Source organism: Rhinoderma darwinii, chromosome 1, assembly GCF_050947455.1.
Source record: "Rhinoderma darwinii isolate aRhiDar2 chromosome 1, aRhiDar2.hap1, whole genome shotgun sequence".
In the NCBI taxonomy this organism is placed as follows: Eukaryota; Metazoa; Chordata; class Amphibia; order Anura; family Rhinodermatidae; genus Rhinoderma; species Rhinoderma darwinii.
In genome coordinates, this window is record NC_134687.1 from 130,849,838 (window position 1) to 130,863,255 (window position 13,418).

Sequence of the window (13,418 nt, forward strand, 5' to 3'; positions counted from 1 at the left end):
AAGGTCTAACAGAACCTATGAACGGAAGGTTGACGCTGATGTGAACAGGCACTAACAAATTTGTAAGTAGCACTATAATATATAATACTTTTCCCTGTTTTCCTTTTTTTCAGTTTTTACATTTTTGCTGTGTGCGGATTTTGCCCTGTGAGTGTATTCTATGTTTGTATCCAGCCAGGGAGCTATCTGTTTTGATTTATTTCCGTCATTGATATTTTCCATTTAAGTTGTGATCTTTGCTTATCATTGTTACTGTTCAGCCACTTTGTTCTACTTTTTCATGATAGAAACTTACTGCTTTGGATATGTTTATATGTCTGCTAATATAGTGGACATCACCATATTATTTAAAACTATTTTTGGGCATTTTTTGTCAAATTTCAGAGATGGCCCTACTTACAAAACACTCAGAACTGTATGGGAAATACCCAGTACCAACGACCGCATTGCGTTGAATATTAAATATATGTGCTGCCTATACAAGATATTATTCTGGGCTACTGCATAGATTTGGAAAATAGTAATTGTTTAAGCCGTTTCAGGGGCTTAACCCCACGCAAAATCATGTAACTGTACGTGATGAGGGTTAAGGGGAAGCATGGCGCGAGCTCACGGGCTGAGCTCGCCCCATACACAGCGGGTGACGGCTGTAAGGGCATGTTTAGACGTGGCAGAATTCTGCAGACACTGTCCGCATCAATGCCGCACATAATCTGCGTTGCAGATTCCGTTGCGCCTTTGCCTAAAATGTGAAGTAAAATGCTGCGGATTAGTTGTTGCGGATTCAGGTGAAGAGTACATCCTGCTCTCTTTTAAAACATTCCATCTCAGTCTGGCTATAGTCATCGAAACACATAGGTCCAGCCAGAATGATGAAATATCCTGTTCGTGAAAGCAATCCACAACGCAACACACATAACATCTGCGGATTTCATTACGTAATTTTGAAACTCCATTGAACTCAATGGAGAACTTCTGCCACAAGTATGCATCAAGTCTGCAACAGCCAGTGTATGCTGCGGACACCAAATTCCGCACCGCAGCCTATGGTCCGCAGCGGAGTTTTCCGCAACGTCTGCACAAACATAACTAAAAAGTTGTGGAAACCAATGGACAAACTGTCTGCTGCGGATTTCAAGTGCGGACAGTCCACAGCGGAATTCCACAGCAATTCCGCCACGTGTAAACGTGCCCTTACTTGCAGCCGATACCTCCCTGCAATGAGCGGAATCAAAGTTCACTTTGATTCCGCCCGTTTAACACCTTAAATGCCTCGATCAATCGCGACCGTGGCATTTAAAGTGTTAGATTCAGGGGGGCGCCCCCTCAAACACGCGATCGTGCCCCCCGCGGCACGATCGGCCGGTTACAACGGGTGCTATGGCAGCCTGGGGGCCGAACAAAAGCAGGGCTTCAAAGGAGACTATCAGAATCACGATATACTGCAATACATTAGTATTGCAGTATATCATGCAAGCAATCCAATGATCTCTGCTTAAAGTCCCCTAGGGGGACTAATAAAAAAAAACAAAACAGTTAAATAAAGATTTTTGTTATGTTCCAAAAACAATAAAGTATTAAAAGTAAAAAAAAAAAACCTGTTTCACATTTTTCCCCTAAATCAATGCTAAAAAAAAATCAAAGTTAACATAACAGGTATCGCCGCGTCCGTAAAAGTCTGAACTATCACGAAATAGCATTGTTTAACCCGCTCGATGAATGCTGTAAAAAATATATATATAAAACACGCAAACTGCTGTTTTTTGGTCCCCTTAGCGCTCAAAAAAAATTAAATAGAAAATAATCAAAAAGTCGCATATACCCCAAAATGGTATCAGTGAAAACTACAGCTCGCTTTGCAAAACTTAAGCCCTCACATCGCTAAATTGATGGAAAAATAAAAAAAGTTATGGCTCTCATAATATGGCAACACAAAAGATTTTTTTAATTTACAAAGTGGTAAAACATAAAACAAAACAATATATTTGATATATCGCCATAATTGTATCAACCTGTAGAATAAGTTGAATATGTAGTTTTTACCACCTGATGGATGTCGTAAAAACAAAACCCCCCAAAATATGACGTAATCGCTGTTTTTTGCCCATTTCACCCCACAAATAATTATTTTTTAGCTTCCCAGTACATTATGCAGTACAATAAATGGTGCCATGAAAAACTACAACTTGTCCTGGAAAAAACAAAAAAACAAGCCCTCGTATGGCGATATAGACGGAAAAATAAAAAAATTACAGCTTTTGAAAGGTGGGGAGAAAAAACAAAAGTGAAAATTTGAAAAAGGGCTGCGTCCTGAAGGGGTTAAGAAGAGAAGAGATACAAAAACTAAAATCCCTTTTCCGGCTGCTTTACACAGCTGGAGCTTCTTCTTTCCCTCTCATCCCAAAATAAAAATTGTGTGATATTTGCACCTCACTAGACACTCATTAAAAGTGTTCCAAAAATGGAGTTTGACTTTGCGAGAAATGCTGTGGAAAGGGGCAAGACTTAAAATCTTAAAATGCACCAGTGTGAGCCAGAAATGCGGCAAATAAACTGGCACAAAATTCTGGCCTAAAATAAGCCAAATCAAAAGTGGTGTAAGGAAGAGAATAGTGTCTTAACAGGTCATGCAAGATGCGCCAAAATTATGATGCAGTGTATACCACTGTAATGAATTTTTGTGCCTGCCTGGTCTACACCTTCTTACTATTAAGGGTCTTTTACATGGGACAATGATAGGGCAGATGAGCATTCATACGAACACTGGTTCCTGATCATCACCCTGTGTAAACAGGGCAACGATGAGCCGATGAACCGGGAAACGCTTGTTCATTGGCTGATCGCATCTTTTATGCAGCACTAAATATTATTGTTGTCATCAGTATATCTCTTTGTAAACAGGAAGATGTGCTGCCGACATGATGGAAATGTATGGGAAAGAGCGATCGTAGTAATGATCGCTCGTCTCTATACATTACTGATCATAGCTCCTTGCGGAAGGAACAAACGATCGCCGATCAACGAACTGTCTCATTGATCGTTTTCACGGCCTATATTGGCCTATGTAAAAGAACCCTGAGAAAGCATTAGTAAATGTGTGCCTGTATTCTTGAAGTCAGTGATCTGTTCATATGTTGCTCAGATAACCTATGTAAATATTGCTTAGCTTGGACATATAGTTTTAATTGCAGTTATTTACAGAGAGTATTTTATGAATCAATTGTGATGAGATCTTTTGCACTGAGCATTTTCATGTTTCTCAGAAAGTACAGTAATATTAATGATAATCAGCATGGTTTTGTGTGGGATAGGTCATGCCATAATAACCTCATTAGCTTCTTTGAGGAAGTAAGCTGAAATTTTGATCAAGGTAATGCACAAGATATGACCTACTTAGACTATGCATAATCTTTTGATGCAGTGGAGTACAGCAGATAGAGTATCCGTTTCAGCGTAAGCAGCAAAGTGTGGTCATTAATATTATGCCTATATTATTCAGATTGGTCTGGTATGCTAAGTGAATTTGCATACAGTTCAGCATTGAAATGCAACTTGAAAACCAGGAATACCCGTTAGCGGAACATTTTGTGTTGGTGTGATGAACTATTGTAGGGCTTTATGTGGTATATTACATTAGCCGCTCTTCTCATGGGAGCGCTTCAGTTCTACAGATAATTACATTTTATTGGTGGGGAGTTATACCATTAAAATGCCCAGTGGCAAAGAAAACCTTATGATAGACTCCATAAAGTACTGTCATGTTTCTAGATGTACTTGAGATAATTTTTTTAAATGGTAGAGGAAGTAAGGAATGCGTAGGAAATATGGTATCAGAATAATGACTATGAAGTCTTGAGTGAAAATAAAATCGGGAATATGTATAAATGATGATGATCAAAGTTAGCTTTTATGGTTTACTTCCATGGATGGGGATACAGGTGCTGAATAGACATAGACATTCAATTGGCTGTGCTTAGCTATTAGAGGAGAGCTTAAGAAAGCCGACGTAAACTAAAGGGGCACTATGCTCAGCAAAGCACCACAACCCTTTTGTTCTGGAGTCTTTGCACCCAGACCCCAACCGATCACAACTTTTAAAAGATCTCTATAAATTAATGTTATTTACGGACTTTACCATGAACATTAAAATTCAGGTTGGCTAAATGGGTTTGTAGTTTCCATGGTGGAATTGGGGAAAAACTTCTCTGGTGCTTCATATTTCATTGGAAACAATAGGATCAGATAGGTTTAGATGTAAGCTTACCATAGGCATTAGATTGTCGACGAGATTCGCTGGCAGAAATTCCACATTTATGGCTAGCTTTAATTTGCATGGTACCTGTATAAATGTTGGTAACCCTCCACCATGCTTTAGGTAATACCTACTCCACACCCAAACATTCATACGGCAAGTACTAACAGTACTCATGCAGCACACATACAGTACAATACACAATACAAATGTTACTACCTCCTGTGCAAGAATGTGGAACTACAAAACACAGCATCCTTAAAATACACATACAGACCACCCCAGAAACAATGCAACATACACAAAATATACATACAGCACACATGTAAACTACACCCAACAGAGTATACAATGTTCAGCCATAACATCAAAACCATGTGCCTAATATTGTGTAGATCCTTCTCATGCTGCCAAAGCAGCTTGGACCGGTCAAGGCATGGACTCCACAAGACCTCTGAATGTGTCCTCTGGTATCTTTCACCAAAACATTAGCAGCAGACCCTTTAAGTCCTGTAAGTTGGAGGTGGGGCCTCCACAGGGCGGACTTGTTTTTCCAGCCTCTCCCACAGATGCTCGATTGGATTGAGATCTGGAAGTCTGAGGGTCAAGTCACCACCTTGATCAGTTTGTCATCTTCCTCATATCATTCCTGAACAGTGTGCAGGGCACATTATCCTGCTGAAAGAGGCCACTGCCATTAGGGACACTACCATGAAAAGGTGGACTTGGTCTACAACAATGTTTAGGTCTGCGGTATGTGTCAATGTAACATTTACATTAATGCCAGGACCCAAGATTTCCGAGCTGAACATTGGCCAAAGCATCACACTGACATGGTCGTCTTGCCTTCTTCCTATAGTGTATCCTGATGCCATCTCTTTCCCAGGTAAGCGACACACATGCACCTGGCCATCCACATGATTTAAAAGAACACATGATTCATCAGACCAGGCCACCTTCTTCCATTGCTTCTAGGCCAAGATCTGATGCTCACAGGCTTATTGTAGGTGCTTTTGGCGGTGGACAGGGATCATAATGGGCACTCTGACCAGTTTGCGCCTACCCAGCCCCAAATGTAGCAAGCTACAATGCACTGTTTTCTGTCACCTGATTTGTGCTACAGTAGCTTTTTTGTGGGATTGGATCAGATGTGCTAGCCTTCGCTCCCCACGCGCATCAATGAGCCTTAGTGACCCATGACCTCGGCAACGGTTCTCTGGTTGTCCTTCCTTGTACCATTTTGGTAGGTACTAACCACTGCAAGAGAACACCCCACAAGTTCTGTCGTTTTAAAGATGCTCTGACCCAGTCATCTAGCCATCACAATTTGGTCCTTGTCAAAGTCGCTCAGATCGCCAATCTTGCCCATGTTTACTGCTTCCAACACATCAACTTCAAGAACTGACTGTTCACTTGTTGCCTAATATATCCCACCCCTTGACAGGTGCCATGATGTGACAAATGCGCTTTTTTTGGGAAAAAAATCAATAAAAAGGACTTGATTCAAAGAAATAAATAATGTGGGTTGTGAGCTTATTACGATACAACACAAGTGAGGAGTTTAAAAATTTCCATTCTCCAATTATCACTGTTGATCTCTCATATCAGTTATACCAAAGACTGGCAATGTGATATTGTACAATATACTAGCATTATTGAATATTTGTGAAGTTCGTGAATAGCCTTACTCACTGATTCTATGCGCATTCACCTAATTGAATTGAAAGTAACACAGAGCTTGTCACTCACAACCTGTCTCTGCAGATTCCCTGGGCTGTCTATACTGCTGAGTCTTAGCAATGGATAAACAGTTTGATTTTGCAGATTATATGAACCTCTTTAAAGTTTTGGTTTTTAGAGTATCCTTGTCTAAGAGATCTTATTGGAAATTAAGCAGTCTGTATTTGTTTACTTTAACAGTGAATACTTGTAACCAGCAGTTCATGTTACTTAATGTCTATGGCAGCTACAGGTACTAATATTATTCATACCCTTTTGATGTACATGGGGCACATGGGATCAAAATGGAACAGAAAAACTGTCCTTGTTGCCTATACCATCCAATCAGATTTCTACTTGTTTTTTCTTCTTAAACCATACCGGCCTACAAACTTCCATTTTTGTGTTTCATGAACTGGACTTTAAAGTACTTTCACAAAGTTTTGGCGGTGTTTCCGGGTGAAATGGAGGTGGGGCTTAAAATGTTTGGAGAATTGAAAACTGCAATGTGATTTGTTGCTATAAGCAATACGGTCATTTTTGATAAATAAGGCCCATTGGATCCATTTGTATAAATAGACACCTGCTCGCACTCCTTTTCTCATTGATACCCGTTTAAATAAATTTGTACATAGAAAAACAACTGCACATATTTTTCTGAATATCTTTATTGTACAATTTTACCAATCTGTTTTTATTTAGTTTTATTTAAGATAAGTTTCCATCTTCTAGCACAGCATCCTTATGCCAGATTTTATTAGCCCACATACTGTGCTTGGTGCTACAAACGGAGTGAGTGTTTGGTAGATAAAGTATCCTAAAGTAATAACCTTCGCAAATAAGAAGACATAAAGGCAATACTTTTATAGGCAGTAGTTGAGTTTCTGGTAACTTCTGTTAAATTAAGCTAAATTATAGACAACACCACATTCATTATATGTATTCGTTTTGAGATCTTTTTTTTCTGTAAGCGGCCATTAGAATTATTCGTGTATACAAATGTTTGTGCGTATCTTCAAATGACTGCAGACACCTACCTCCGGCTTCAACATATTCCTCCGTTGCAGTGTCTCAGCATGCTGCTCAGCCTTTTTCAGCGGCACATGTCAGAAATCATTAGCTTGGGATCGCTTTGACCAATGTTCCAGTTGATTGTCTGAATCCTGCTCCGGAGGTGTAACTGCAGCAGAAGCACACTTACTGCTCAAGAACTATGAAATAACTGAGCACATTTTTATTGCCAAAAAGCAAAGACATGTATTTCCAATAATCTTTTGAATTTGTTTTTCAATGTCAGCCTGGTAAGGATTAATTTACTGTATTTTTGTTATGCTTGTAGTTGATACTAATATAGTTCACGCACACAGCAGGTAGCAGTTTTCACATATGACTACTGAGTGTGGGTTCACATTATTATCTTATGTTACTAATCCCTGGAATGATTGGTAATAAGTAATTTTGTGCAAAAGTGACATGCATAGTTTTGCAGAACTAAAAGCATCAAAATTTTAGGTTTACCAAGAAGAAAACTTTTATTCTATACAGTCTGCTTTATACAATAGGTTTCTAGATTAATAGACTGTTCTTCAATGCAGCCTTTACATATTTTACTCCTGTTTACAGAGACAATACTTTTTTCTATAAATACCTTCTATGGATTAAAAGAAGGCTAGAACTTTGTGTTTAGACGTGAATAAAAAAAAGTAAAAGAAAGGGCTGTTGCACACTTATAAATGATCAACAATGAATATATCAGATGAACACATATGATTCAGTATTATTAAGTTGTTACCCGTCAACCTGGTTGCCTCATTCACCAGATCTCACTTGTTTGTTGAAATATTCTCTAGTTCCTCCTTTACTAAGATTCATTTATTTTCTCATACAAACAATTTTTATTTCTTTTATAGAGATAGCGATACAAAGAAATATCAACCAAGTATACACAGTAAGGGTATGGTCACACGCAAATGTAAAATACGTCTGAAATTACGGAGCTGTTTTCAGGCGAAAACAGCTCCTGAATTTCAGAAGTTTTTGCAAGTGCACGCGTTTTTCGCGGCGTCCATTACGGACGTAATTGGAGCTGTTTTTCAATGGAGTCACTGAAAAACGGCTCCAATTACGTCCCAAGAAGTGACATGCACTTCTTTGAGGCGGCCGTCTTTTTACGCGCCAACTTTTGACAGCGGCGCGTAAAAAAAAGCCCGTCTGCACAGAACACCGTAAGACCCATTGAGTTCAATGGGCAGATGTTTGCCGATGGTTTGGAGCTGTTTTTTCGGCTGTAATTCCAGGCGTAAAACGCCTGAATTACGTCCGTAAATAGGGCGTGTGAACATACCTTAACAAGTCATTACAAGTAATGTACTACATCTCAGGTCCGTTATAAAATATGCAAATGTGGAGAGTAAAGGTACACATGGCAAAACACATGGAAAAAACTATTCCAATAGAACAAAACAAGCAAAACTTGAAACCTACAAATAAATCCTAATCATAGAAAGTTTGAGTACACTTATGAGTACAAATTAACTCAATTTAGTTATGAACACATGCATTTTTCAGAACAATCATAAAAAAAGAGGGTGTCCCAGCTGATACTCATGGAGTCTCCCAATAAACAGCTGAGAATTGAATCCAGTTATCCCAATCAGAGAGAAAGTTAGTGGTGTTGCCTAACCTTATAGCTATTTGCCTTTAAATATTAAACTTACACTGTACTTTAGATATTATTTCCGAAATAGTCGGAATGGCACTACTTTTCCAATTACGAGCCACTGCAGCTCTAGTTACAATGAGTAGATGGGAGATAACCGTCAGATCAGACCTAGGTAGATCCTCTAAAGTTAATGACAGAAAAGCCACTTCCAGACCCCAAGCAAAGGGGTTCGTAATATACTGCCTAATAGAGTCCTAATTTGTTTCCAGAATTCTCTAATCGCAACACAGTCCCATCATACATGTAATAAAGAGCCAATACCTTCATGGCATCCAACACACATTAGAGGCTCCTGGGTAAATTCTGGACAATCTGTATGGCGTGTAGTACCAATGGTATAACAGTTTCCTGGCAACCTCCAGGTGATTAATACACCTAGAGGTTTTTTTTAGTTATGGAGAAGACAAACCCCCACTGCTCAGAGGAGAATGTACCTTTGAGATCTATTTCCCACTCAAGGATAAATAGCAGTGGGTCATTCAACCTGAGGGCAAGCATAGACTGATATGCTTTAGAGATACCCTTGTGCATATTATGTGAATCCGAAAAGAACTTCTCATAAGTAGATATGGTTGATTCGGGGTCGCAATTTAATGATTGCGCTAAATGTATTTGCAGGTATTTATAAAAATCACTATTCGGTACCCCAAATAATCTGTGAATGTGTTCAAAGGAAAAAAGAACAGTTCCACAACTTATATCCCCCAGAGTATGTATCCTATTTGACACCCAGGATTGAAAGTCAGTGTTTGGGATCATGAGTTGCAGTACTAAAATGGGAAATTTGGTGTATCTCAAAGGAATTAACCGGCGAGTGGGAGTCTGTCTCCTCCACAAGGCAACACTAGAAGATATTGTACCGCACATATCAATAGATACCGTAGGTGAAAGAGCCTGGTACCATAAAAAGTTACATAAAGATGGTTGTGATACTAAGGATGCTTCCATCTCCATCCATTGTTTAGAAGTGTCATTTACCCACCAGCTGTTTAGCTTGTCCAGAAGGGCTGCTATGTAGTAGATGAGAAGGCAGGGACAACCCAGACCCCCAAGAGGAGGAAGTAGGTATAAAATGTTCACTGCTATCCTAGCTTTCCGATAATTCCCAATAAATGACATAAGTAAGCTTTGGAGTCTTTTGAGATATGAAATTGGAACCGATATAGGGAGGTTGCGTAAGTAGTAAAGAATTTTAGGCAATAGCATCAACTTGACAGTAGATATCCTACCTAGCCATGAAACTGGAAATTTGGAATACAGTTTTATGTCAGACTGAAGTTGTAAGAATAATGCATTGTAATTGGAGGCGAGTAAGCGAGCAGGTGGGAAGGTAAGATGTATAACCAGGTATGGAGTACTCTTATCCGCCCATTTAAATGGGAAACTAGACTGCAGACGAGTCTTCACCGTTGGTGAAACCCCTAGATCTAAAATAAGGCACTTTGTAGAGTTAATTTTATATTAGCTAATCGCTTCAAAGGTGTCTATGAGATGCACAACTGCAGTAAGAAAGAGTTTTGGAGATGAGAGGCAAATTATAATATCATTGGCGAATAAACCGATACGATGATCAATGTCTCCTATCTGGATACCTCTAATATCAGAACAAGTACGAATACTCAAAATAATCCTTTAAATAGGCCAGGGTTTTAGGGGCATAATCAGGGTGAGATAGAATGTAATTATTCAGACGCCACACAGATTCAGGGAAATGCTTGAACCTCTCATTCACAGACATGGATATGGGAGCATGGTCCGACCATCCTATCGAATGGATCATGGAGCTATCCACTCTGTAAATTAATACCTTATCAACCAGGAAGTAGTCTATTCTTGTGTAAATATGATGCGAATGGGAAAATAATGTGAAGTCATTTTCAGTAGGATGCTGGATATGCCAGATATCAAATAACTCATGAGAGCTAACCAAATTAAACAGGGGTAGGTTCTGAATGTATTACTCTAGATGTGGAGTCTACAGAAGGCCATTGGACTCCATTGAAGTCACCAATAATCAGTGAGCCTTGATTTCCCTTTTATACCAGTGTGAACAGCCATGATAGAAATTGCAATTGGCCCGTATTGGGGGCATACAATGAAACAATGGTGTATGGGGCACCATTAATGTGATATATCAGAATTGAATATCAACCCTCGCCATCCACAATCTGTCCAGTCAAGGTAAATGCCACGTTATTCCCAATAGCAATAGAAACCCCTCTGTTTTTACCCAAAGCAGGCGTGGAGAAAATATGAGAGACTCGTTTATGTTTAAGTCAGTGGCAGCCCAGGTGAGTACAAACTTGCCCCAGTCAAAAAAAAGGCACATTGCATGGCACCACATCCATGAATTTAAGGACAAGGAAAATAAACCCCCATAGATGTGCATTGACAGGTTTTCAATTCCCTAAATAAACAGCAATACACAGTAAGGAATAGTTATCTACAAAATCACACTGTACGACGCTTGCCATAGGCCACAGTGGTCCACTCTTCTGGGATATGTTGCGGGCAGCTGCGTATACCAGAACGACTTGTATCCTCTCCGATAGCTCGACATAACTGCACTCCCACTATTGGAGAGGACACTACATGCTTCCCATCTTCTCTTGTAATGATGAGCTAGACAGGGAAGCCCCTTCTATAGGGAATGGCATTGGCATGCAGGATTTTTGTACACTCGCCAAACTCACGGCGTCTGGCCAGAGTTGCAGCAGAGAAGTCAGCGAACATAGAGATGCACTTAAATTTTTCTGGCACTGCTGGTTGATGTTGCATGGCATCCATAATTTGTTCCTTGATGTGGAAAAAATTAAGGCTAGGCTTTGGGCTTAGGAAGCCGATGTACACGGTCCATAATAAAATCAGCCGCTGTAGCCTGCAGCAGCAGGCTAGCAAACATATCTGTAAGGAAATCTCTCAGATTCTCCGTCCTAACTGTTTCAGGTAAGCCCCGAAATCGGACATTATTGCGTCTGGAGCGGTCCTCCATATCCGCCATTTTGGCTTTCGATGCAGATAGTTCTTTCTCTACAGATGTAGTCATATCTACAATGTCATTATGAGCCATAGTGAACTCCGTCAGTTTGGATTCGATATGTGAAGTGCGATTACCCAACGATGTACGTTCAGACTGAAGTTTAACAAAAGCAGATTGTATCTCTTTTCGAATGGAAAGAGTAAGGTCTGCAAGCAATGACCTCATCAGAGATTCTGTGATGGGATTGTTGTTCGCCGCCGTCGTATTAGAGGGATCATGTGGCGACCGGCTCTGCTCTCCAACCAATATATCGACATGAAGGTTTGGTTTCTAGACCCAGCGTCCAGACCAATTCTCAGTAGGGGAGTGAAAGCAGGAGCTAGGCTGTTAAGTGGCGGGCTGGACAAAGAGGAAGAAGTCCCCAGGGAGTGTGCTGTACTCACCGCCCCTTTAGATACAGCCGCAGAGTCTATGCGGGCACGCAGAGTTGCCGACTCCTGGGAGAGAAGCTGATGAGCTCCATCTTGGAAGGGTTTAGCGGCCACGAAGATCTTGGTAAATTTGACCGAGCTCCGCTTGGTCTTCCGACGTGCCATCATTTGCGGAGTATCCAGGGAGTATGGGCTCTCGTATGAGGCAGGAAATAGGGCAAGTATAACCGGGTTGTGCAGCTTTTTGGCCCAAGATGTGCAGGAGCTGTGCTAGCACGCAACTTCCTCCATGCGCCGCTGGCCACGCCCCCCGGTTCATTTGCTTTCTTATATATGTGGCCGTCCTCTTTTTATCACTGGTGCTTTAATTGCTTATAGTTTTTATAATCATACTATCGTTATTGTATTGAATATTAGTTCCCCGTTTATTGACTTTCTGGGCTTATGCTAATATAAAGAAGCCAATCTGAATAGGCAGGTCTGCAGTGGGGAGGGATAGAGAAGCAACCTTACCCTATAATGAGACTATGTGGATGCAGACTACCTCAGACTCTTATTGACAATGTATCTAAGCTGGAATCTGATAATATAACTGTGTATAAAGGAGCAAAACTAAAGTGAAAGCCAAGCAGTCAACACTGAAGAAAATAAAAAGCAGAAATACATTACCCAAAAGTACTGAGATATTAAGACCGTAAAAGGATCCATATTTACTTAAATTATGACATGATTAAGTTTTCCTAACCCAAATAACTAGCTAATGTATTAAAATCACAGTATACTACTGTGATTTGTGGATCAACTTGTCAACTTTCTTGTGTTTTTGAAAAAAATCTATTTGTTTTACTATTTTATGAGGTTAGACCTGTAGTCACCAAATACCTAGAAAATGTTTTGATTCTTCTGCTGGTACATTGGTTATTGAGCCATCCATAGTTAAGTGATTTCCTCTTAAATCATATAGTTGTTCCATGAATGCGGTCTTTTTTGTAAAATCATAGATTCATCTCAATAAGATTGCTGCTTTTTTATATTTTGTAATTGTATTGTGTTTTTTTTATTTTCCACAGTCTCTTACTACTTATATGGAAATCTCTAAAGAGCTTGGAGATAATATTGGGCTAGGGAAAGCTTATGAAGCAATGGCAAAAGCTCTGGAAAGGTAAGTTTGCACTCGCATGTCTTGCTGTCACTGCCAATTTATTCAACTGTGAATGACTTGAATTGCTAGAGATCTGTCACTTCCCATTTACTGGCTCTTTACGTCTTAAGCTCTGCCCTTCTTGAGTGACCCTTTCAGTCTAAATTATTTGA

General features: G+C 39.9%; 1 protein-coding gene across 2 annotated transcripts in view; it reads left to right on the forward strand.

Moving 5' to 3' along the window:
• The window catches only part of TTC29 (tetratricopeptide repeat domain 29), a 246,846-nt gene that overhangs the window by 145,576 nt on the left and 87,852 nt on the right, over window positions 1-13,418 (forward strand). For both annotated transcript variants that reach the window (XM_075849691.1, XM_075849692.1), the window contains one exon: window positions 13,175-13,266. In XM_075849691.1, coding sequence (XP_075705806.1) covers window positions 13,175-13,266 — 92 coding nt within the window. The remainder of the gene's footprint in view (window positions 1-13,174; window positions 13,267-13,418) is intronic.